Here is a 27,116-nt window from a genome sequence, read left to right as displayed (position 1 = left end):
TGTCTTTCACCCTGGATTCCCAATTCTCTGAGCCGGTGTAGAGCAGGACACGTGGTCTGTAGTTCCTCCCAAGTGGCCACGGAGAACCTGGGGCTAGACAAGCAACCAGATGGCCCATCAGTTGTGTGCTACCCTATGTGTTTGTTTCTTTGTTTCTTACTCTCCTCCTGCTCAAGTCACTTGAATTTGCAAATCTGCCTGACAGGCAGGGTACTTGCTGTGGTGACACAGGCAGGTCCTGGAATGGAGGAGCAAGTGGTCATATCTGTGAAAGGAACACTATAGGAGACAGGAGTTAGCCAAACTCTTCAAGATCACTGTGAAAACTGATGTCAGCCAGGTTTCCAGAGACCACACTAAGAAGGAGCCTCCTCCACGAAGGAACTGTAGGTCCTGGACCTACACGGGTGAGCTGACTGCTCACCACGCTCACCAAGCTCACCGCGCTCACCAGCTCCACTTGCTTGTAACCCAGTGTCTGACCTCACACTGCACTCAGGGAAGGAGGCCTTGAAGGGATCTGAATTCAAGCTGACTTCCCTGAGCCAGGCTCTGTGCTCAGGTCTATGCACACAACCATCCCCATATTACCTTCGTGCTGAGAATCACAGTTGTGGAGGACAGAGCTCTAAGGTGAGCCGGCAATGGCTTCCATACCCCCTTACATAATAATGCCTTCCCTTAACCATGCACTGGCCTGGTGAAAATGTCAAAAGGCGCTAGTATGAATAGAGTACACTTTTTGGTAGCAAGGAATTTTGTTTGTTTTTTGTTTGTTTGTTTGTTTGTTTCAGTAAATGTGGAATAGTCTATAGGATTGGTAGTCTTTACCTGTAGCACAGACCCATAAGCACATTGCCCAGAAGCCTCTGGGGCAAAGAGACATCAATAAAGGACAGAAAGAATTTTGTTGTTGTTGTTGTTGCTGCTGCTGCTGCTGCTGCTGCTGCTGCTACTGCTGCTGCTGCTGCTGCTGTTTGGGCTTTTTCTTTCTTTGTTTTGTTCTCATTTTTAGACAGGGTCTGCCACAACCCAGTCTGGAACTCCCTTTCTAACTGAAGGTGACAGAGAATTCCTGATCCTCCTGCCTCTCCCTCCCTTGTGCTGGGGTTCCAGGCAAGCACCCTTACTCTCAGCTTAGCAACAGAGTTGTTAGTTCTACCTTGTAGCTATAGAATTTGTTCTTTTCGTCCCTACATAAGAACTTACAATCTTACGAGAGCATACTTGTATGTGGGTCTCATCAGTCCACAGTAGACTGAGCCATGTTTACGTGCAACGTTACCATAATATGTGACACAGTTTTTTTTTAATTGACTAGCAGCAAAGTAAAATAAATCAAAACAAAATGCCATAGCAAAAGGGAAGGATACTGAAGAATCACCGTGGAGGAGTCAGACTGTAGGCAGCCATTGCTACATTGCTATGCTACACTCTGACAGCAGCTGTCTGAGATTCCATTCTCCTGGGGGAACAGCCTGTCCAAATTCCACCAAAAAAGTCATAAAAATATTTGAGCACAAAGGGCAAAGGATGAGCTTCTATAATGCACATATTTGTATCCATAGCTATCCCAAGCCATAAGGACTAGAAATCCCAGAGGGCAGAAGTCAGCTGCTCTATACTCTGATGGGAAAAATGGAGGAGAGCTGTGGTTATCAGGATTTCCCGACTCATCCATGGGGCTGCTGCGGGGTGGGGTGAGACCAAGACACAGAGGGGCAGAAGATAGAGGAAAGAAGAAAGCAAGGAAAAGAAAATAAGAAAATGCTCTACACTTTTAATCGCAGCACTCCAGAGGCTAAGGCAAGACGATGCTCAACCTGAGCAGGCCCCACTCCCAAGAGTAGTTAGACAACATAAACCTAACACAATGGGTTTAAACAACACAAAAGAAGAAAAAGGAGGGTGAGGATGGGAGGGAGGAGGAGGAAGAAGAGAAGGAAGAAGGGGAGGAAGAGGAGGAGGAAGAAGAAGAAAAAGGAGACCACAAGGACAGCTCAGAGGTAGATGGATAGGGAGGCAAGGAAGGTGGAGAGAGGAGATCTGAATTGGGTTGAGGGAGGGATTGTGAATATGATCCAAATTTATTATATGAAATTCTTGAAGAATTACTTAAAATATTAGTTTAAGGATTAATGAGATGAAAACTAAAAGAATCACAGGGCAGGGAGACCTCTTCTCACTAAACAACAGTAAAAGAAAGCAAGCAAAAGAGGGACTATGGTCTTGTCCACAAGCACAAACTCAAACACCCTCCCTCCCTCTGGGTCAGGAAGACCCTTGGTTGGATTCTTCAGTTGATTTTTATCACACCTCCCACTAAACAAAGAATGCCCTCGCTAAGCTGTCTTGGGCATCTTTTTATGCTGTCCTCAGTGTAAAAGTCAGTTTGGGTCTTTCCTTCAATTCTTTCTTCTTCGTGTTTCATGGAGTAGTTTTCTCCCTGGGATAATTTTGTGATGTCCCTTACACCTCTTTTCTCTGGAGTAACCCTTGCCACATGCATCCCAAGCCTGCTTAGGGCTCTTCTAGACATGCGGGCCTGTTCCCTCCCACCCGCCTCTGTTTTGTTTCTTTTCATCAACGAATTGGATTGTGGGATTTAAGTACAACAAAGAGAAGCTGGGCAGGGAGACAGTCTCTATGTAGCCCATAATATAACATCTTCCCCTTCGCCTCCTAAGTTCAGGCATTTGCGATTATGTTACCCTGCGTAGCAAGTGGGAATTAAGACTCATAATCAGCCAGCCTGACAGTTTTTTCCTTAACGTAAGGTTAAATCGGAGAGAGATGCAGAAGGTGGGGAGGGAGTCGCTAGACTGATAAGACGTAATAAGAACTTGACCCACAATTTCTGTTTTGGAGGATGGAAGAACAGGCTGGAAGCCAAGGAACATGGGTGGCCTCTAGTAGCTGGAAAGGGAAAGGAAATGGATTCTCTTCATGAGCTTCCAGGAGGGAACACAGCTCTGCCAACACCTTGATTTTTAACCCAGTGAGACCTGTTTCTGACTCCCAGCCTTCCAACCTGCACAGTAATGAGTCCAGACTGATGTGAGCCGTTAGAGCAGTTGTGGCAAGTTCCCACAGGAACAGCCCAGTTCAACACTGCTTGTGGAATGCACAGCCACTGCCAGGCTACCACAGGAGGCAGCATGTCGCAGGCCTGTGCTGCTGCCCAACCCTATTCACAAGAGGAAGTTGTGTAGAAGGGTTCCGCCTCCTCTCTGATTCAGTGAGGAAGAACATTACCTATTCCAGAAAACTTTGATTCTGGGATTCAAGTGCATTTGGTGCAACCCAGAGGAGGAGGAAAAGGAAGGTCTGGGTCTTCAGCAACAGATGATGGAGGCAGAAGACCCCGGGATCAGGGCAGAGACTAGCCCCAAAAGATATTGTTATTTTAGGCCTCCACCTGTCCTGGGCTGATCCGTTCAAGAATTCACAGCTTTGAAGCAAAAGCAAAGAGGTAAAGAATTGTACTTGGGAGCCCACGTGCATATAAAGTTGAAAATGGTGGCAAATCGTGTGTTGTGTGTATGCAGTTCAGTTTTTTTAAATATCTAAGTCTTCGTCTTAGATGGAATATTTGTTGTACTTAATGACGCACATGGCACCCTGTCGCCCCAGGCGCCCCTGAGACATGCATCATCAGCGCCGCTTTGAGTGCCCGGTGGATTTCCCACGATTAAGCGGGATGTGAAAAATCTCTGTGCCTTTCCAATCTGGCTCGCCCAGGCCACCGAGTGCGACCCTGCTGAGCACCCAATAGTACACTCAACTTTTGCACACACTCCCCCTCCGGGCTTGGTCCCCAGCCACAAACTTTGTGTGTCCCCAAAGAGAGCATCCAACCACAGCGAAAGACTTTTTGCCACCTCCTCGGACGCTCATAGACAGCGATAGCTGCTCCAGGCATCCATCTCCTGAAGCACCACCGCTCGGATGCAGAGGGAAAGCGGGTGCTCCCGGGAATTGCAAGCCGACCCTACTTCTTGGCTCAGGCTCCAGCGCGTTCCGAGGATGTGCCTTCCCGAGCAGTCCCAGTAGGCTGGGGACACTGGGGACATTCACACCTACGGCAAGCGGATACGCTCCTACCGTCGCCGGGCGCCACCTGCAGCCTTCGAGCATCCGGTTTAGGGGTGTCAGTGCAGAGACTCCCGCCTGGGCAAGCAGTCTTGGCTTAGTATTCTGCAAAGAGTTAAGAGCCTGCTGTTGAGGCTCCTGGGGCCGCGCCTGGTCCCCAGGCCCCGCTCGCCTCTCCTGATTGGCTGGTTTCCTGTCAGTAGTAAAGAGGATCAGATAGCAAACTTGGGACCTTCATAAAGGCGTGGTGGCGATACTCCGCGACCGCTGGCAGCCTATGACATCAGTCAGGAACGCCTAGGATGCGGCTGTTCCTGGCCACCCTCAGAGGAGGAGGGTCCTGCCTGCTGGGAGTTAATTAGCCTCGCAAGCGGCGAGGGGGGAGGCGCCAGTTTTCTGGGGACACTGGCGGCCACTGTGTGTCCTCCTGCCCAAGGGAGCTCCCCAAGAGTTGGATGAATTCTGGGTCGTTAGCTGCTGTCCTCTGGGCTCCCTGGAGCCAATTTCTGGTGGAAAGCGGGGCGTCTGGCCAGCGACCAGCGGCTTGCTGAGACTCACCATGACACTCCTGGGGTCTGAACACTCTTTGCTGATTAGAAGGAAGTTCCGATCAGGTAGAGTAAGGCATTCAGCACTCCTTAAACTTTTCATCTGTACCACTCAACTGCTTTACAATGTATGCCTCGGGCCTGAGGTGGCGGCCTTCGCTCTGTTTCCCCAAAATGAACAGCTGTATTTGACTGACTGCCTTCAAATGTCTTCCCTTTGACCTGTGTTAAGTTTGAGTTTTGTTTATGAATAATCCAATGTCTTTATTCCACCATTATTTTCCTTTATGAAATTAGAAAAATTTGAAATTCTAGAAAATAGAAAATTTTGAGGGGACTCTCCAAAAGAGACTGTGTTGAAATGGGCAAATGCAGGATCTGAAGTTAGAGAGTGGGCGAGTTATCAGTTACAACTGCTGAGACGATGAGCCTAGTACTGTGTATGAAGTCCAGGGGTCACTTAACATGTAGCTAATCCAAACAAATGTATTTCCCAAAAAAGTCACTTGGAGGAAGTAAAAATAGCGAATTTGGAGCACACCAAGAATTTAAAATGACATCACCATGGGGGAAAAAAAACCCAGTGCCACAAATATTTTTTCCCAAACCATCTGATATTTATAAATGGACAATTTTCCCTAAAATTGTTGTGTTAGTGGCACACAGAGAAACTTCTGAAGGGACACTCGGGAGAGGTGAGTCTAAGGAAAGGGTGTTGGGGGGGCCTACAGAAGATGCAGGAGAATGTTCCCTTATTGGCATCCTGGCCGGGCGACCTCGATTTGCACTTTATTGCATTTATAACGGTGGTAACCAACCGTCCAATGATGACAGAGCACCCTTTAAGAAGGAACATTTTGGTGAGAGCTCTGGTGGGAGCCTTCTGTGTAACAGGTGCTGGCTGGATGCTGGTGTCTCTCGTTCTCAATCACCTTTCTTTGCCCTTCTGAAGAGGCACACAATTGTCTGTCTTTAGATGAGTGGCTCAAAAAAATGTGTGCAGTGGGTGATGGGCCATAAGGAGCCTCTATAACTGCCTTAGTTGTTCCTGATCTTTAGGTGTGTGGGGGACACTCTGGGGTTTTTCAAAGGATTGCTCAGTAAGACAAGTTGAAAACTTAAGAGCTTAAGTGACCAGGAGCCACAGTGCCTCTGGAGGTCTGGGGTGTATCTCCTAGTCACCAGCCACCAGGCTCAGTCACACATATTTGTCCTTTCCATGTTGAGGTGAGGTGGTAAGTTTGCTAATCAGAGACTTCACATGCTTGGTAATTTGCTCAAAACCACAAGGCAATACTGCCACCTTTCTGAGGGAGCAAGGATGTCATTTTTGGTTTTTGCATGAAACTGGGTTTATTTCAAATGCTCCTATGCAGTTTAATGGGGATAGAGGGAAGGACAGAGAGGGGCTGGATTGTTTCTAAAAAGATGTGGTGATGGCCTTGATTGTGGGCTGGCACAACAAACTTATCAAGGAATTCCTCAGCTGAAGTAGAGTGGGGAGGGAAGACAATGTTTGGTTTGCACCACTGTAACCCCCATCTCAGTGGATTTGTGCAGGCCTGAGGTCTCCACCTAGACCCTGCAAATCTTTATCCTAGAGCTCTGAAGAAATCCAACTGCACTTTTTTTTTCAGGCATTTGTGTCACAAGGAAGGTAGTTTGGGAAAGCATGATGCAGAGGCAGGAAACTTAATCCTCCATCTTTGATTTTAAAAAGTGTGTGTGTTGGGGGCAGGGGGTGGGGGGCTGGAATCTATGACGGACAAAGCAAGTTGGGCATCTTAGGAGCCGTGGTTGATGATCTCATTCAAGAGCAAGAAAAACATAATTGTAAATCAGTGGATGGCTACTGGTTACTCTTCCTGGACAGAGTGACCTCGGTGGACATATATGGCCCCGAGGCCTGACTGGCATTGTATGAACTACCTCTGTCTAGGGGGCTTTGCTTCACTTCGTGTCTAACAGTGAATGAAGAGGGTTTCTTGTTCACCTTGATCTCTCTCTATATATATTTCTCTCCCTCCCTCCCTCCCTCCCAGTCACCCCCTCGTCTTCCTTGAGGGATTCCACTGCCAACTCTAAAGATTCCTATATGGCTCACTTCCTATATGATGCTCACTTCAACAGTAGATCCTGGTACGATTCTAAAGTTAACGTTTCCAAACTGACTGAAAGTGAGTTATTCTACGGTTATAGCAATGGGCTTGCCGTGATGGCGCATCCACAGTCCCCAGGCAGTTCCTCACATTCTGAAACTGACGTGGACAGCAACCATGCTTTACCAATTCCCCACTAACTCTGTCCAAGTAGCCTTGTGATTAACTGACCCGCCATGGGACTTTGGGACTTTGAATGTTTACATTTGTGAACATGATTGGCAATGTGAATTAACCTTACCTGACAGAGTAGGGTGTCCTGGCTGAGTGTGAGGGTCTCGCTCGGTCAGACTAGCTGGGTTCTCAGACATCGCCTCTTCGGTTTGGGCTACATGACCTTTATAATTCTCAGCATCATAATTCTCTGCATCTTACACACCTCACACCCAAATAATGAAGGTGGCTTTACGATGCTTTTAAGAGATAAACCTGATAACACAAACAGCTTAGTTAGGACATGGATATGCTGATGAGCCCTGGTAAACAGTGCTCAGGACGAACGCTAACGCTCTTTGGCAGTGGGATCCTCGATCAGCTGTTGCTTCCTTCTAGACCTTGGTTTCTTAGCTTGGAGATGTCCAGGTGGAATGATGTGGTTTGCTAGGCTACCCTGGTATTGTGCGTGGCTCCTGGAAGGTGTAAAGATTGTATGGGAACAAGTGAAATGATTTAGGCTACATGGCTATGGTAGGAGAGTGGATGGCAGCTTGCTTAGATTAATATGCTTGTTATTTTTAAATCAACCACATCTTACAGTATTCATTTTCTCATTGCTAATTCAATTCTTGTAATTGCTGTTACTTTCTGAAGTTTTTTCCTTTATATCAATCTCTGTGTGGACAAAACACCAGAGCACACACAGGAACACAAGCAGATAAAAATGGAGAGGTTCCTTTGTGGGTTTTGCTTCAAAAGAAGCAATGCATTTCCTTATACTTTTTTCTCTCTCCCTGTTACCGGTCTCAATCAGCCCAAACCGAAGCTAACTATGGTACCTGGCATTGCTTAACCTTGCCCTCCCCACAAATGTAGAATTGTCAGATTTAGCAGACAGTTTTAAGTTTGGATAAATAATGATAAGCCTTCGGTATTTATCAATATTTAGGACGGAGTTCTCTCTGAAACACACATTTCACTATGCCTATCGTATTTTCCTTGGCAATCACCTACAGCCCCGGGACTGTTTGCCCAACACTCCGCTGTTCTGTCCAATATCCCATGAGCCTCTTGAGATTTTTGGGTCCCCCCAAATACAGAATACAGTCTGTAAGTCTCAGCCTGAAGTAGGAACAGCATGAGAAGGAAGCCTGGTGCCCACGAGCAGAGCTAGGATTTAGAGGGGAGGAAGACAGTAGGTTTATCTCTGCCTTCCGGGCAGAGAGGAGACACTAAAAGAAGCTGAGGGCCATTCAAGCAGGCAGCGGATGCGCGGGATACGGCTTGCCGTGGATGTGAGTAGTTTCTTGTCCTCCGATGGAAAGCCTAGGTCCTCCTTAAGGGATTTTGGACCCCTCCTGACCCTCTTTCCTTCATCCTACAGACAATGTTACAGGTTTACTAAGTCCCTAATTAATCTAGACCCTTAACCAGATTGGATTGTCTCTCTTCTGAGCTGAGCCAGTTAAATGGAGACGGGGATCCCTGATTTGCCGTCATAGACACTACCGAAGAAATGTCCACTATGTGATAAAAATATCCCGGTGCTAGCCACTAGCTAGTCTAATAGCTTGGGACAGCATATTTAATCTAAAAGGACCTTTCCGTGACATATAACCTAGCTAGATGTCGATTTGTTCGGCTTCTCGTTCAGATCTTGTTTTTGCCCTGTGCAAAACCGAAGGTTTTAACTGATTCATCTCTGAAATCATTTTCAGCCTGAAGGCTTCACCTTTGTTCCACAACTGAATGGCCTTAACTATTTTTCTGAAATTTTAAACACCACATGTGTTAAAATTTAAATACTAAAGCATTGTCATAAGAGACTATAATTAATTGGACTTTAAACAATTAACTATTTCAATTTTTAAATGGGTATCTTAATTCATCTTTTAATTAATTAACTTCGAGACCAGGTCATTCTCTAGGCCAGGCTAGCCTATAACCTACTACATAGCCCAGGATGGCCTAGAACAGTGGGTGATCCTCCTGCCTCAGCCTACTGGTGCTGTAATTAGAGACATGGGCCTCCACCTCCAGTGATATTTTAAATCATTTGTAAAGGGCAAAGACACTTTCAGGGTCAGACTAGGGTCACATCCCCAAGTCTGATAGCAGTGGATGTATTCACAGAGCATGGGCTTTTCTCACCCTATCTGAGTTAGATGCAAAAGCTCTCCCTTCTGTCTTCCCTATTTTTATCCCCTGTCCACTCAAAACCTTTGCACAGACTAAACATTTTACTTACTTACTGGTATACTATGATTCTATGCATACAAGAATAATTCTTATCGGCTTTTGGCTTACCGCTCTTTGCCCTCTAACACCTAGACCAGGGCTTGGCATAGAAAGGGAGCTACAAAGCAGGGCGTGGCTCAGTATGTGCTCAGCTGACTCGGGGTTTGATCCTCGGACTTCAGAAACAAATACTTGTCATATTTCCCGGCAAAGACTGTTCAAAGAACAATAAAAGCAAAGAGTATCTGTTCTTTTAGGTACGTGGGTATGTGCTGAAATTCACTTAAAAGGAGTATATAGAGCGAGGTGAGTGCAATGCTGAGAACTTCAGCCAGCTCTCACCTTCACACGCAAGCACTAAGTACGTCCCAAATGGAGAACAGTCTGTAAAAATTTAGAATGCAAAGGGGCATCAAAGTGGGCCAGGCTAGGAGGGGTGTGTTCCGACCTCAGGAAGTACGATCTGCTCTAGGGTTTGCAGGTGGTTATGTGCATAATTGCTATGGTCAGATTAATTAGTAAGTGAAATCACTTATGGGCAGATGTGAGATGTGTGACTGGACATCACACACCAGGGTCTGTGATTGAGCTGTAATCTCTGATTCTCTAGAACAAGGGGGTGGGGGGAGTACTAGAGATGGTGCCTGTATGAGAGAACTTGCCTAGCATGCAGAGGACTCCAAGTTCAGTCCCCAGCACTATGAGGGCTGGGTAAGGGAGTGGAAGTGGCTATTATTTTTTAAAGGTCAGAGCAAATAGTGTTCATTTTATCTGCTACATTATATGACAGAGATGGAAAATACTTTATATCACATTGTAATGAGTTTACTTCAATGGTCACTAATCCAAAGTAGATTAATTTGAAGAAAACATAAATGCAGGTCAGAAGCCAAGTGCTAGGTCCCTGGGTGTAAAATGCTACACGTTTAAGCAGAGTTTAACCTGAATGAGAGCAGGTGCAATTACCCACAGCACGCTCCCTAACAGGTGGCGAGCAGGCACCTGGTGTCTCTGTCCAGGTGCGGGTTGGAGGACCAGGAGTTGTGTTCTGCAGGCGTCTGCAGAATTACCACTCCCTCTACCCCGGAGGCAGAGCCACGTGGGTGCTACTCTATCTTCCCTGACAGCGTGACCTTGGGAAAGCCAGCTTTGCTCTCTGGGTCTCTATTGGCATGTTGGCAAAGTGACTCATGGTCTTTGCAACTGCAGGGGGGGCTCCATGGGGGAAAGATCCCTGACAGTTCCTAAGAACTCATTTTACAGGGAGAAATCTTACTCTCCTTGTGGGAATGGCTTGCCTGACACACTGGCGAGTGAGTCCCACAAGAGAGAAACCTGAAGTAGTTAAAAGATTCTGATGGACATAAATAGGATTAACAGCAATAACAACAGGCGTTAGCCAAATGGCTTTGCAACCTTAAACTTTTAGCTCTTAGATTTTTCTACTTTACTAAGCAGGTAGTGGTTATCTCTTTTCCAGAATTGCTAATAAATCAAGCTTTACTTAACCAGATGTGGATCACTGTTCTTAGACAAAACAGAGAGTTTGCCAAATTTTGTTCAAACAAGACGTATCTTTTATCCCTCAGAAATCTACAATAAATAAGGTTCGCTGCTCCTTTTTTTTATTCTTTCCCAGAATGCCCCCCCTGAATGCTTTCTGGAGTCTTTGAAGGGAGAATAATATCTTTCTTTCTCCTGTAGATGATGGAGGATAAATTCTCTCACTCTCCTCCTGGAGGACTTGAGTGCAATAGTTTCTCTCTGAGCTACATCTGGCCGTGTTACCTCCCTATGACAAGCTGTAGATTCAAAGTAAATGAAAACCTTCTAATATTTTAAAATATATTTACTGGGTGATCTTCTACATCGGGACTTGGTGATGTTTGGTGTGTGTAGCAGGAGTAAATAGATTCTCAACTCACAAATGCTGTCTTAACCAGCACTGCCTAGTGTCCTGTTGGATGAACACACAGGTAAGGTTTTCAGCCTCCATGTACAGCTCCTTTTAGGGACCCTTGTCTACTGGCACGAAGACATCCACTGTTTCTTCAAGAATGGACTTCCTGGGCCATCGCAGTACACAGATGATCTGACAAGATGAAAGTAGACTGAAAACTCTTCTGTTCACTGCTTCTAGAAACACGCGTCCTTTAGGGAGCCAGTTAGCCTTGGCATCTACACGGCTGTGGGCAATGTTTTAGTACAGGGTAATGTTCCAGAAGTTTCAGTGAAGCTCAGAAAAACAAAAGCAAAAGCAAAACAAAACAAAAACGGTTAAGCACAGAAAGTGTTTTCTGGCATGAACTGGGCAGCAACCTCCTTGAAAGGCCTTCCAGAGATTTGTCAAGGTTATACTCTGAGCATCAGTTTAAGCCTTTCTGTTGTTCAGTGTGATGTTCTAGATATTTCCACAGAAGTGTGAATCAAGTCTGCTTTAAGACTCTGCAGTCTGGAGGGCAGATGTTGGCAATTTACTAATCAGTTGTCTTGGAAATCTCAGTTTTGATTTTATATGTGCATAATGCTACTCCTAAAATCATTGTACATAACACAATGAAACCCTTTAAGAACAAAATTGGTTCTTTTTCTTATCTTCATTGGCCTGATAAGTCCTCATTAGATAAATTCCTGAGTGTCTGAATAACAGACTTGAATTCTGTCACCCATGATGGTGGCTGGCATTTTCGTACCTAGATCAACCCTGACCTACTTCCACAGATGATGAATGCTTGCCTGCAGGAGAACTGAATTGCTGTGCATTGGTTTCCAATAGCAACTTGTATTCGCATAGAAGACTTTTGTGTCTCTTCAGTGAGAAAGAATAGGAAAAGGAAGAAGGGTTTATTTGGAAAGCCCTACATTGCCCACTATCTAGGAAGCACTTGCTACCAAACAAAACTGATAATTTATCAAAGAGGACTAGGAATCTCTGAATCTTATTATCTATGACCTCATCTGAGATATAGAAAAGGATCGTGGGGTAGGAATAATTTTCCTCAGTTATAGATGAGGGTGGTGAGATTCAAGATGTCAAATGACCTGGAAACCAGTTATGAATCTGTGTGTCCCACTGAATTGAGGTAATGTGGTCTTCTCCTTTTACTCCTCATCTGTACACACACACACCACACACACACACACACACACACACACACACACACACACACACACACCTGAACCACCAGTAGACTTTCTGACTACAACTCCAAATATGGTCCCAGTCACTGTTCTCATCAGCAAATAGTTACTAATAAGGCTACTTGTTTCAGTGTTAAATTATTCATGCTACACTTTATCTCTGGATTTTCATACAACTTGACCAGCAAATATGATTTTTGTCTCAGAGGAAATACCAAGAAAATTTGAAAGCTAATAACATAATGAGAAGATACCTAGTCTAAGACATGACACATAGACACGTAAGAACTCTTTATAAAGATGGAGAGTAAAAGAGAAAAAAGTTATCAGGATCACATATGATCTTACACAGCTGCATACACACATGCACTCCTGCCGTGTGTGTGTGTGTGTGTGTGTGTGTGTGTGTGTGTGTGTGTGTGTGTGTGTGGTATAGACGTACTCATGTGTTATTAGTTCTTCATAGTCACAGAAAAATGTGATGAAAGTCTAATTGGGAAAATTGATATCCATGAACTTTAAAATCGATTCCAATAAAGCAAGTCTATAAGATGTTGTAGAGAAGAGAGCAGAGAGCAACTTTATAATCTTGGCATAGGCCAGCTTTCCCATGCATGCCTCCACAGCCAAAGAAGAAAAAAAATGAATGTACTAGCCACTTAAAAATGAAAAACTTTACTTGGGAAAAAAAATCACCCAAAGAAACTTAAGTCAAATAGTAACTTGAAAAAATAGTTCTGGAAAACATTTTCAAGGCAAAAGTATTGCAAATATTTCTGTTACAAATAAGATTTAAAGCAAACAACACAGAGGAAGAATTGAGGGGAGATGGTCAACAAATACATGAAAGACCCCAAACTTGTAGCCACCCCCTAACCCACGGGTATGTGGCCAGGGAGAGCTAAGGATGTGGTCCCACGCAGAACCACAAGCACACTCAAAACAGTATAAGGGGTTTTGGGGTTTTGGGTGGTTGAGATTTTTGTTGTTTTGGGTTTTGTTTTGTTGTAGGTTTTTTTCTTTTTTAACTTTAAGTCAATCACACGGATCTCTAATGTAAACTCAGGAAATGGACAACATCGAAGCCCAAAAATTATCTACCCCCACCAGTGTGAGCTGAAAGCCAGGATGCTACATCTTCCATAGGTAAAATGAGTTAAAATTTACAAACTTGGTAACATTTAGTGCTGTACAAATGCGAAAGTATGGGTATATTCCTACGGGTGACTATAGCTACGTAACCTATTTGTAGCTATAAAATACTTGGCATGATTTCATGCGAGTCTCACAGGACAGACTTTTGTGTGGACCTCACAATCAGTCATGAGACTTCAGGGTACCCACTGTAAGTCCTAGGCATATGTGCAGATACTTGGGATTCTTCTGTTGCTATTTCTTGAGAGGTGTCTTCTGTATAACCCAGTTTGACCTCTCTTGAAATCCTCCCGCCTTAGTCTCCTAAGTGTCAGCACACCGATTTAGATATTTCATTGCATCATAGTTTATAAGCCAGAATGGAAATTCATACTTATAATCCCAGCACTGAGGAAGATCAATATTTCAATCCTAGCCTGGGCTACATAGGGAGACCCTGTCTCAAACAAACAAACAACAACGGGGTTTCTGTTGTTTGGCCTGAGAAAGATGTTATTTACATAAACGTTCACCTGCAAAGACCATATTTAATTAAATTATGTTAAATTCATACCGTAATCCAAATCAGAAAATGATTTTCCAAAAAAATAAGTGAACTAATACAAAAAGATACCCAAGATTCTCAATATTTTTTAAAAAAATAGATTTAATTATTTTATTTTATACGCAGGACTGTTTTGTCTGTTCCTATGTATATCCAACAGGTACGTACCTGGTGCCCATGGAGATCAGAATAGGACATCAGACCCTCTGCAGATACTTGTGAGGCACCACGTAGGTTCTGAGACTCAAACCAAGTCTTCTGCAAGAACACAAAGTGCTCTTGGCCTCTGAACCACCTCTACAGCACGAAATTCTGAATTCTAAAGACAGACTATAACATGATTTGGCAGCACATTTTATTTACGTTTTTAAATTATGCATTAATAAGACATGGAAAAGGAGCCATGTCACGTTACTGAGAAGGACCCTGGTCTCAGGCACAGAAAGGTCTTCTCCATTTGCATCTCTCAAAATAAGAGTGCGCTTATGTTTACCTAATTTTCAATTTTGCCTAAAATGTAAGGAGAATATCCTATCTTAGCAGAGGCTAGAAATGCTGTACTTCTACAAGTCTTTGATCATGTTGATAAAACTTCAAGTATGATTTTATAAGATATAAATAATGTAATTAGTTTGATTATATATTTCAAGCCCCTGGCCTTAAGAGGCTGGAAAAACTTTAAGAAAATTAAGTGACATAGACATAGGATATACATTTAATACACACATACAAATGTTAATAAATGCTAAGGATTAGACTCACTTCTTAACCTTAGGCATTGAAAGAAAAAGATAAAGAAAATGCCTTTTAAACTTGAAATACTCTTAACAGAAGTCGATAATGAAAGCAAAATCACAAATATGTCCGTGTGACTTCAGATGTCCTTCTCTACACTGCTTATTTTGGTCGCTTCTTGAGTGTCTTTTATACCTTCTGTAACACACAGCAATGACATGATCCTGGGTTCTATCTGTTGTTTATCTTTAGGCCTTGGCGAGATAGATGTGGGGGTAGCAGGGGAATACATTTACTGTCTTTCAGAAGCAATATGGTGAGGGATTGGCTGGGTACCTGAAAAATGGATCTGTCCTCAAACTCCTGTCGACCTCACAGTGCAACCAAAAGAGACTGAGAACACTCAGCCCCTAGTGTTAATCACCATTCCTCCTTCTCGCCCCTTACCCAGCATCTTGCTTTCTCCAGTTTCAGTTAGCCGTATGATGAACCTTGAACTGAAAAGGTCAAATAGCAAACAAAAACAAAACAAAACAAAACAAAAACACTAAATAGCTTTTAGTAAGATATTATTTTTTCTGTTTACTGAGGCATTGTTAATATTTTACTGTGCCTAACTTGTAGTTAAATTTTACCATAAATTCACTTGCATAGAGACAATGCAGAAAGTACAGCGTCCACCACTACCAGAGCGCTCAGACTCTGAGGGAGCATTTATAGCTGTATATAAGTAGATACCACTCAATGCTGAAACTACCTAATTCAAAATTTAAAGTTAAGCCAGTGCTACTAAAGTCTGTTGGGCTTAGATTAAAACTCTAGATGCCAGTGGGTGCATGAACCAGGCTGTGTATCTTCAGGGGCCCATTCTCTCCACTTCCGCTTGTAAAAGTCGGAACCAAGATGCCCCCTCACTGGAGATTTCAGGAGGCTTTGGTGAGAGAGCATGTAAAAGGTACAAAAGCTGTAAATCCCTTGTCAGTGAGCTGCAGTGGTGTCACACACAAAAGCATGTGATCATCATATATGTTGATCATCATCATATAGCATGTTAACTTACACAGTGTTGAAATTATTAGATGTCATTATAGAAATATGATTATATTGAGTCTGAATGACAGCAGGTCTGTGACAGTCCTCACTCTGAGTAATTCTTCTGACCATGCATGCTTAAGAGCCCTGAAGATAATTCATGCTATCGTGGAATTTATACTTTATCCTATCAGGCACTTTTGGCTACTCATTCTCTCTTTCAAAAAGTGTTTGAAGAAGGAGCTATTTTCCGGCTCCAGCTCCACAACAGGGATGGGTGGCCTTATCTTAGACCCAGTTTGTGCAGCGTTAGAGAGTTCTAGGCCTGGGGTGGGTTCTGACAAGCTCCCCACTGGCTATGGGTATTTCCAAAGGCTCTTCCTTGGGCACTGCTAAGAGTCCGAGCTCTTATACTATAATCGAAAATACTCCTGGCTAAAAATAGAGCCAGAGAGAAGAGCTTTCTCCAGAAGGAATCGAGTTTTAGTCATGGTCGGCTAATACCTTCTCTTTCTGTGATGCATTAACCTTCCCTTCCTCTATCAAAACTAAGGCATGGCCATCGATACTTCTGTTATCTTCTCACCAACTCTAAACAGGAGGCTGGCTATGCGGTTGAGAAGGGTAGTTTTTAGTAGTGTGGAGACGAGTCCAAGGCCGTGCAGTAGAGGGAGAGAGATCTGTCCTCCAGCTTCCCACAAGACCGGCTGAGAAACAGTACGGGAAAAACCAGAGGCAGAGGCAGGCAATGCCTGGCCTCCGACCCAGGTTTTCTCTCAACCCAAGGTTCCTCAGCTTAAAGCCTTCCACTCCGTAGCAATCATCTGCACTGGGTTCACGGCTGAGGAGGTGGACTAGAAGCTGAGGTGGAGATCCAAAGAATGTAACTCAGCAATGAATGGGGGGAAACAGGATGATGTGACAGCAGCTAGGCAGAAGAGCCAGCCTTCGCTACTGGTTCTGCTGTCCTACGTGCATTAGTACCCATCACCACAGGATATTCTAACTGGAAAATGATCTGAAGTCATCTGTTTTCTTCAAAGCCTGGTGTTGAAACAGTAGAGTCATCTTTTCTTCTCTTAAAATATGATCATTAAATATAATATTTATTAAGTTGTTATATTTTTCTATATTAGAAATGCAATGTTCCTACATATGTGCACACACATGTAGCATACACATAATAATATGTGTAACATAACACCCCCTCATATGATATGAGAGGGTTAAAGATTTATATCTATATATCCTGCAGAAAAATTTGTGGAAAAAATTTGAGCTGTCCAACAAAAGGGAATTATCCTATTTGGATAATTATATATAGTGCCTCATAACTTGTGCATTAAATGTATGTTTTCAAAGAATAATGACTTATAAAAATGCTTACAGTGCAAGTAGAGGACTTCAAAAGTGCACACAGAACACAACCCTGATTCTGGTCGGGAGCCTACCTTGCTCTCCACCTTCCTTTTAAAAAGAGGTCCCTTGTGGAAACGGGCCTTGCCTGACCTTCTGCATAGAACTGGGGATCTGAGTTCAGATTTTCATGTGTGCTTTGCAAACCAAACCATCTCCTCAGCCTTGTGAATCCGGAGTTTTAGGAAAACTAAAATCCAGGGACCACAGCAACGTGGAAAAGAGGAATCTGTCTGTCTTTAAGGAGAATGTCTTTGACCTTACAAACCACACCTTGTTCTAGTTTCTAATTCCCTTATTCCCAATTTGCTCTTGGCTTCTATCTATATCAGTCCTGCTCCTGTTTACCTGTTTATACTGTTTATTTGTTTATCATGATTAAAGAGATATGATCACCCTTGTTACCTAAACCACAAGTGTGATGATTTCATCTCCCTAGGGATGGGAAATGAGTCAGAAAGGTGCCTGTGATCTGGCCAAATTTCCACAAGCAAAGAAAGCATGGTGGAGCTGGACTTGAACTCTTATCTCCTGGCACCAAGTCATGTGACTTCTCTATGAACGAATAGATAGGAGACATAAATCAGAGTCCCTTTGCTAGAGGACCTCCCTCAGCAATAGCTTTCAAGGAAAGCAGGTCAATCGGGAGGTCCCCCGCCACCCCACCCTTCCTGCTGTTCCTTCTGGAGCGTGTGCATGCTGTCTGCTTAATTCACTCATGGCTCAGTGCCACAGCATACATAAACAAGCGGGGAAAGCCTCTGCGGAGGAATCTTGGTGCCCAAATGGAGCAATTTGTCTTCTGAAATTATTGTTTGAAATTGTTTATGTCACTTGCCGAGTTTCTGTTCTGTACTTCAGAACCTGTTGGCAATGGACAAAACAGTGCTCTGCAGCTGAGCAGTTCTCCTGTGCAGAGATTCCGGGTGACAGGCGGTGGGACCTATAGCCTACAGAGCCCCCCATGAGGTTCACAGAAGCCTGATGCAACACCCTGAGGATTATTGGGGGGGGATCCTCAATGTTTGCTGGATCCTGTTGCAAACGTTTAACCTTATTAATCCTCATACTGTCCTATAGGGAGAGACTGACAGTATGCTTCCCTGATTCTTTGGTGAAACTGAAGCAGGGACCCTATGGCCTGTAAATAGAAAAGCTTGGTCTTGCGCATGCGTGTCCTTGGCTTCGGAACCCAGGCTTCCCACTTTGCTGTGACGCTTCCCGTAGGCACCCACCCCAGGCAGAGTGGGCAGGAGCCAGAATCCTAAACCACTGGACTTTTTTCTCTGTACTGAAGGCACATACTGCAACTCTTGTCACCTCCACAACACGCATGCCTCTGAGTCTCTGCCGAGGCTCTCGTTCCTCCTCACTCTAATGCCTTGACATATTTTAACATGAAAGCCGTAAGCTTACAGACCTGGCAGCTTTGTGAGTGAGAGAGAATTCCTTTTGAGGCATGAATTAGTCTTCTTCAAATGTTTTGACAAACCGAGAGTGTGGTGCTTAGGGGAAAGAACAGCTTCGCAGTGTTTGTGTGAACAGACATCTCTTTGAAACAACTTGAGCCTTTGCGTGAGGCTAGGTCATTGAAGTAACTGCTTGAGGACTGAAGGCCACACTGTTGGTATTCTGTTTGTGTGGATCCTCCAAATGCCTGAGCTAGAAGCGGGCGTAAGTAATGTCTCCTAATCTCCCAAAAGGAGGCAGAGAGTCAGGGCACCCCTGAGCCTCAGGAAAAGACAGAGTTCACCTGGCCTCACCCTTCCTGTGAACACATGCTTGCCTGGGCTAGCCACTAAGCCCAGACCCACACAGAAGGCAACAAGCAGCCTCAGCTCAGCCTAAACACAAAGATAACCGCTTTCTCTCAGGCTTGTAGGTAACCGTGTCCAGGATTGAAACAGGTAATCTAACCTGTCCATTCCAGTTCCCTGGATTTGTATCCCCTTTCACTGTTCTGAGAAATATGATAACTTTATGCCCCAAATAGGACCGTGGGAGACCCTCGGGTGACACAAGGCTTTTTCCTAGTGTTAGATAACACCAGATAGAGAGTGGGTTTTGATGAGGGATCCTCCCGTAAGACAAGCAATGGAGAGTGCTAGGTATGACATATGTCTGCGTCAGCTCTAAAACCACCAGTACTGCTCTTGCTCCGTCTACCCAGGGATTCACCCATCCATCAGCCAGCAGCCTTCCCAAAAGTGCCCTGGAAGGCAACAGCAATGCCAAGGGCGGGAGAATGCGGGGTGCATCTAACTCCTCTGGGGTCAACTTTAGCACAGAGGAGATGCCCCAGGACTCAGTTAGACGTAGTCATGACTGTCCTTGCGGGGAAAGCCGTCATTGGGCTGCTTCTTCTCTGTCATTTCTCTGTCATGTTGAGGGTTTGTGACTTTCCAGTGTGCTTAGAGAGTGTGTCGGCATTGTCTGCAGTAACCTGAGCTGCTTTTGTGTCTCGCTTCACCCAGACTCCTAAGCATGCCTTGTGACTCATGTTGGTTATGCACAGTTTAGCCACCTTTTAAAACTCTGGATCTATGTACCAAGGAGTCTTTGAAAAAATAGAGCAAAATTTAGAAGTTGATGAGAGCCTGGCATGGTTGTGTATGCCCCTATCCCAGCACTCAGGGTAGTCTGAGGCAGGGGGATCACAAGTTTGAGCCCAGCATGGGTCACAGAATTACACACCCTCTCAAAAATGGACAGAAATTCAGATGAAAAGAAAAGGCAGATCTCAAAGTAGCAGCTGGTGATATTGATGGCTTCTGCCGCCAATGCCTCTCTCAATTGCTAACACTGGGGACCTTTGTGAGAAAAGAAAATCAAATAATAGAATTTTTAAAAGCTGTTTAACCATAGACTGCTAGCCAGCCTGTGCTGGTGTGCCCTGTGAAACTCAAGGAGAGTGCCAGGACTTAAGCACAGATACGCTGGAACTGGAGGCTGGACACTTAGCTAGAAGTGCTTCTCTACTCTGAACCCCTTCCCACCCAGCACTGACCAACCACAGCATTGCTCAGCTCACGTGGCAGAAGCTGCCATCAGTTCACATGGTCAGAAGCAGCCGTCAGACTTCTGGTTACATTTCCAAACTTCCCAGAGAAACCCAGTCTGGCTGAGTGGCTAGCCAGCCTCAAAACAATGGCCAGAAAGAAAGGCCACCAGAACATCCATCAGAACTACACAGGAAATGTTTTCTGCCCCTAGCATACCCCATTACACACACACACACACACACACACACACACACACACACACACACACACACACACACAAAGCACTGCATAGATGGAGCTTTACTCATAGCTGGATCCCTGGGTCTGAATGTATTTGGACAAGCAGTGGGTGATCAGCAAATCCTGAATGAATGAATGGATGAATGAATGAATGAATGAAGAATGAATGAACAAGGGCTTGAGAGATAGACAGCAATTAAGAGCATTTACTGCATTTCCCAGCATGCATGTTTAGACAACTCACGACCACCTGTAAGTCAGCTCTGGCCTCAGAGGACTCTGCACTCAATTGTACATACTCACACACAAAACACACTTAAAAACATAACAGTAAATCTTTTAAAAAGTCTCTCAGAGAGGACATGTTAGTTTGATTTCTATGTGTGTCGGTCTGCCTGTGTCTGTCTCTGTCTCTTCTTCTGCTTCACAAGTGTCTCCTCCATCCATCTTTCCCTAATTTGTCATTAAGTCAAAGTAAGTGAAGTTTTGGTCTTTTTCTGCATATCCACTCTCTTTTTCTATTTCCAAGTGGATTTCCATGATTTATCTACGGATCGTGAGAGTCTGCGAATGAGCCTTGGGTCTCGATCATTGTCTGCATAGTGTTAGTCATCCAAAAAATATCAATGTTGCCATATTACTCTGCAGAAACCATTGCAAGTGCTTGAGAAGGACATCTCAGATCCTTGCCAGTCTCATGTTTCACCACAACCCTTGGGGGCCCCTTCCCTAAGCCATGCCAACTAGGAGATAAGATTTATTTTGTGAGTCTCAATGGGAAATGATAGTACCAGGCCTTTGTTCAGAAACAATTAAGAATTTTTAGATGGTGATGGTGTGGCAATAAACTAAGTCAGGGGCCTTCTAAAAATGGAACCCCACGACAGCACAGGTCACCTGCTCAGGAAGCTAGCCCTGGCCAGAATGTGCCATGTGAATTCAAAATTCAGATTTTATACACATTATTCCATTGGTGAAGAATTCTCTATTTGGGGCCACTAGAATGATTGTTCGGTGGCCAAGAGTACTTGCTGCTATTCCAGAGTACCAGAGTTCAGTCCCTGTACCCACGCTGGGTAGTTCACAACCACCTGTGACTCCAGTTCCAGGGGACTTGGCACAACCTTTGGTCTCTTTAGACACCCACATACATGGCACACACTTAAACAGGCACATAAATAAAAAGGTAAAAATTAAATAATCTCCTGTGCCACATAACATTTTTACTCTTGAAAGTGTTCAAGGCTCAGACTCTGTGTCCTTGGTAAAGACCCATCTTTAGTCACCCTGGGCCTAACACTATCATCACCTCCCAATGTGTATTTCCTCATCCTCGGTATCTAGAGAACAGCGAAGAGTCCAGAAGTTTTAAAGATTCTTTAGGGTCGAGGGAGCTGAGGTCAGGAACATGTGATCCCTTGTTTGGCCTGTTCTCTGCAGGGTCCTTGAGACCTGGCTTTCAGGATTGGCTCCTTAGAAGCCACGGGAGAGTCCTGCAGTCAAGTCTCACAGGCTTTCCTTGGCCTTTGCATGTAACACCAAGAACAGTTACAAGAAATAAGGTAATCTCATGGTGGAAAACACTGGAGATTAAGGAAAACCTCAGAGCTCCAGATTTAGAGGCTTATAAAGATAGATGCTTGTCAAAAGCACAGCCAGGCGTCATGAAACACTAGCTCTCCAGGGAGACCTGGAGCTCACAAGCTCATCTCTCCTCTACAGGGCAAACCCAAACTAGTGAGGTGAAGCATCCTAGCTGAGGTCACGTGATGGATATGCAGTGGAAGGGAGGGATGGTGACTGGTCTCTCCTGAACTGTCATGTGATCTGCCAGGCATGTCTTGATGACGTGTTGAAGCAAACGGAAAGTGGGGACTTCTAACCACTGCTATTATTTATTTTGCTTATTTGCACAGAAGAAATTAAATGTGCGTGCAGCTTGTTTTTAGCAATATTTTTGTTGATTCTTTGAGAATTCTGTGCAATGCGTTTTGATTGTATTTACCCCCTCAAACTCCTCCCACTCCCTCCCATCCACTTTATCATCACTCCCTTGGCAATTTTGAAATTGTTGTTGTTATATTTTTATTATTATTATTTATCTATTTATTTCCCAGCCAATTTCTAACTAAGTTCCTTCTGTTTCTCTTTCCTCCTCCTTTCTATCCTCCTCTGCTTATTCTTTTCTGTTTATTATTATTATTATTATTATTATTATTATTATTATTATTATATTTCCTTGCCAAGTTTCCTGTGTATTTGTCAAGCTAGTCCTGGGAGCAAGGCCTGCTCTGGTACGTAGTCAGCCTATAAGAGGGTTCAGGTAATGAAAGAAAATGTTAAAACTTGTTTTAAAATATACAATCTCGAAAACATAAACCTCCTAGTTCTTCCATTATCATTCATGACCTGCTGTTTTCCTATTCATGTAAGATTTCAATTAAAATTTACAAATGTTTACAATTAGATACAGTAACACACACCTATATAATCCCAGACTGAGGAGGGAAGAAGACATATCTGAAGGCAGTCTGGTCTACATTGCAGGCTCCAGGCCAGACTGGGTTAGATAGTAGGATTATGTCTAAAAAGGAGAGAAAACAAGAAATCAAAAGGCCCGGTGATTACAAGCTCATCGGTAAGGAGCCTGGATCCCAGAGAGGTCTTTCCTTTTATTATTATTGTTGTGAAGGTTTGCTGGAGTGTTTAGACTTATTTTGTAACATTTGGTTGTTTTGCTCTTTCCATATTGCCAAGGAAAAGACATCGCTCAGACTATTTGTGGAATATTGGAAAGTAAGAGTGGGAAGTGGCTTTGTGACTGGTGGGGACTGGATTCTTACACGACATCTAGTTTTATTTTCCTTTGCTCATGAGGTAATTCATTACATGGATGAGAACTGTAAATTATGTCAGAGCCTTGGTGAACTTGCAACATAAATTAATCTATAAGTCATAAAACTTGGGTACCTTGTCAGATCAAGTACTTGGGTGTTTCCTTGGAGATGATGAGCCGTCTCTGAGGCCATGGAGGTTGTAATAGGTACAGTTGCAGCAGCCTTCCAGGCAAAGACAAGGAGAATTCACAACGTACACATGGAGGGTAATCGTGTGGGGGAAATGAAAGTAACATGGACAGATGTGAGCACTACGATGGTGCTGAGGAAGCAGGGTATCCATGGCAACGTGGGAGGGGTTGGGCAAAAGTGATGGATGCTCTTAGCAGTGGTAATTTATTTGGGAGAAGAAACTGATTCCAGCAGTGTTGGTGATTATTGGAATGATGAAACTTTGTAGGGTCACGAAGCACAATAGGAAAAATTGGACAATAAATAATAGGGAACCCAGAGGCCCCTGGTACCATAGTGGAAGCCCAGAGATGCCTTGTATCCTTGTCTACGGACAAGAGTAAAGGTGGCTGCTTGCTCTTCCGTACCACATGGCGAAAGACAGCTGTTTCCACCTTGATTGACAGCAGACAGGCTTCCTGGCTTCTGTTAGACCTCCCAGCTCTGTCCTCACAGCCAAAATTGAGCCACGGGTTGCTAATAAACCCATGCTTATATAAGTTATTCTCCCAGTGCTTGCTGCTTCCAATTTTATCTAAACAGTTGAACAAACAGCCAGTCATTCTGAGAAACCCACAGCGAAGTCTTGCTGGAGAAGCAAAAGGCCTATTTTCTTTTCTTCCTTCTGTCAAAATCAAACAAAGTTATAGAGACGAATTTTCAATATGGACAGAGAGAGAGAGAGAGAGAGAGAGAGAGAGAGAGAGAGAGAGAGAGAGAGAGAGAGAGTAAAGTCACCTCCCCTGTTTCAGAACAAAGAGAAAGCTAAGGGTAGGCATATTAGGACAGAAATCTAGGTGGTTCATTTTGGATGAAAGCTCATTGACACGTGTGTGCCTGAGGGATCTGGCAAGCTAACTGGCCAACAGAGTGGCAACTATAAACTCTTATTGTGGCAGCTGATGGCCCTGCCTCATAGCTAAGCAGCAGTCACCTGAGTGACTTCAGCACTTCCTCTCTTCCTCATGGTCGCTTAGCTCCATTACAGTGGTCTGGGACAGAAGTAACCTATTCTGTATAATGCAGTTCACAAGCCCTGCTCGAATCCTTCTCATCTCCTCCCTCCTTCCCTCCCTTCCTTCCTCCCTCCCTCCCTCCCTCCCTCCCTCCCTCTTCTCTCCTTATTTAAAAGCTTATGCACGATGGTGCACACCTATAGTTTTGGCTTCTCTAAAGGCAGAGGTAGGAATGGTTGAACCTTATACATTAGAACCAGCTGGGCCATGTATGACTCCAACCTTTCTTAAAGAATGCTATCTACTCCCTGTTGGGGGGAGACAGGGCGTGATGCGGGTGGGGTGAAAGTGTGACCTCACAGTTCAGTCTAACAATATCCTTGATCTGTCTCACAATTGCCCTCCTGGGGTAGGACTTGGTGTGCTCTTGGTGACACATCTTATTTTCTATTAAGTACACACACACACACACACACACACACAAATTTTATTCTTACAATTAAAAAGTTAAAACTTTCCCTTAACCCATGTTTCCTCCCTCTCCTCTGTCTGCCTTTCCTATTCTTCCTTTTCCCTTGCTCCCTCTTCCCTAAATCTTTGGAATGTTCATACCTGGTCCATATTCAGATTAGAGCACACTGAAGTTCATCTACCTATGGCTTGTAAACCTTTGAGGCTTCCCTCTGTTGATTCAGTTACAGGAATGAGACAAATTATTCTCTATTGTTTAATCTGCTGAGATCTAGCTCCTGCAAGAAATGGTCCCCAAATGACTTAGGACTTCTAAAGTCTGGCTATATAACTACAGTAGGGAAATGGAGGTCCAGTCCACAGAAGGAGATACACTCTAGTGTATAGTATACATTTAAATCAGAATAAACTCAGTTTGCGTCAAACAAAAGTAAGCATTAAGGTGAGAATATGAAGAAAGAAAAAAGAGGTTGAGGTTATAGATATTTGAATATGATACACTTGGTATCGAAAATCAAATCAATGTTTAAAAATAGAGACCTTTGGGTTGGGGATTTAGCTCAGTGGTAGAGTGCTTGCCTAGCAAGCGCAAGGCCCTGGGTTCGGTTCCCAGCTCCAAAAAAAAGTTTTATTGTATTTCTTATTTATGCATCTATAAATTTCTTGCATGTGTGGGGCCCACAGAGGCTAGAAGGCAGCTTTGGATCCCCCTGGAGCTTGAGTTATGGAAAGTTGTGTGTCACCCCATGATGGTGCTATGCACTGAACACGGGTCCTCTACAAGAGCAGCTGCTGCTTTGAACTGCCCGGCCACCTCTCCAGTCCTACATAAAAGAGATTTTAAAGGACTGCATATAGAAATGTTAAATGCCCCAGATCATCACAAGTAAAATTGAAAGACAAACTGGAAACCAAGGAAAATTTACAACTTAGATGACTATGCTTAGTGCGCTTTAAATGTAAATAACTTCCCCCAAATCTATACAAAAATATCCCCCAAAGAATATTTTGCCAAGAATGTTATTGGGTCATTTGTCAAAAATGGAAAAAAAATACTAATAATTAAGAGACATATGAAAATATGTGTCCTCCATAAAATACCATTACTGTTTATCAAGTTAACGAAGCCATTTTTCTTTAACAGTGTCCTCTACAGCTACAGAATGGTACGTCTTTACTTATTGGAAAAAGAAAGTAAATCTATAACAGCAGAGGCAAGAGTTGGAGTCCAAGGAGCTTCTAAGACATGCATCCGCTCAAGAAGGGGTACCTTTGTAGGTTAAAAAGCAAGGCTCTAAGTATTTTGAAAGCACATCTTAGGTGGAGGTGTAGCTCAGGGATAGAAGCCCCTTGTTCTGTCTCCAGGACCAACCAAATCTCACAGTTCCATTTCTGTACACAATATTTTCTCCTATCATGCATTCACAGGGCCAGGGATGGAGGTCAGGGCCTGTGCATGTTAGGCAAGCACCCTACCACCGAGCTACACCTCTGCTAGTATTTTTATTTCTATTTCTATGTCTTGCATGTTCCTCAAAGCTTATTCTCATTTAACTCCAGGCCTTCTAAGCAATAATCTACAGGAAGGGTTCGAGGGACACTTGCCGGTTTTATCGTGGTTGAAGGTAAGCTGGGGAAATGCTGGTAGGTTCTCACCTCGCCTCTTCGGTAGAATTGCAACTGGAGTCCAATGAGGCAGAGAGCTGTTTGAGGTCACATCAAGAGCAGCCTCCAGAGATGCCCAGGCTGTCCTGCAAAATGAGCCATCCCCCTCAAGAGTATCACATTTATTGAGACATAGCTTCCTCCTCCTGTCAGCCAGGTAACGGACTCTGGCCCATTGTTTGGCTTTTGGTAACAACCTTTCTTTGTTGATAGCGAGTGGAAAGTTTTCCGTCCCTCCCCTGTTCCCTAGCAATGTGACATTTTCAAACAGTAGCACACAACTCTTTAAATAGCCAGGATCCATTTCCACTACCCTGACTCAGTAACAGCTACAGGATTCTTCTCAAACTTTCCTAAAAATGTCATCTTTGGGCTAGACTCAAGAAGAACATTTCAGCCATGGAAGCACATTTTCCACTCTGTCAGGAATGAGGGAGAGCATGGGCTTGGAACATAAAGTGTTTTCCAGTCCTCAGAAAAGCAACACTTCTCACCAAA

General features: G+C 44.0%; 1 protein-coding gene and 1 long non-coding RNA gene across 4 annotated transcripts in view; one reads left to right on the top strand and one right to left on the bottom strand.

Moving 5' to 3' along the window:
• The first annotated feature begins 4,354 nt into the window (after positions 1 to 4,354).
• The window catches only part of Myocd (myocardin), a 94,464-nt gene continuing 71,702 nt past the window's right edge, over positions 4,355 to 27,116 (top strand). For 2 of the 3 annotated variants that reach the window (NM_182667.3, NM_001414232.1), the window contains 1 exon segment: positions 4,355 to 4,706. In NM_182667.3, coding sequence (NP_872608.1) covers positions 4,652 to 4,706 — 55 coding nt within the window. In that variant the 5' untranslated portion in view covers positions 4,355 to 4,651. 3 annotated transcript variants of the gene reach the window in all.
• LOC120095121 (uncharacterized) lies at positions 23,676 to 26,780 on the bottom strand. Its single transcript, XR_005490283.1, has 2 exons — positions 26,610 to 26,780; positions 23,676 to 24,151 (listed from the first exon to the last, which is right to left on the bottom strand). It is a non-coding gene; the product is annotated as an uncharacterized LOC120095121 (long non-coding RNA).

Source organism: Rattus norvegicus, chromosome 10 (genome assembly GCF_036323735.1).
Source record: "Rattus norvegicus strain BN/NHsdMcwi chromosome 10, GRCr8, whole genome shotgun sequence".
Classification (NCBI taxonomy): Eukaryota; Metazoa; Chordata; class Mammalia; order Rodentia; family Muridae; genus Rattus; species Rattus norvegicus.
The sequence above is the reverse complement of the archived record's forward strand: the minus strand, read 5'-3'. Positions and strand labels throughout refer to the sequence as shown.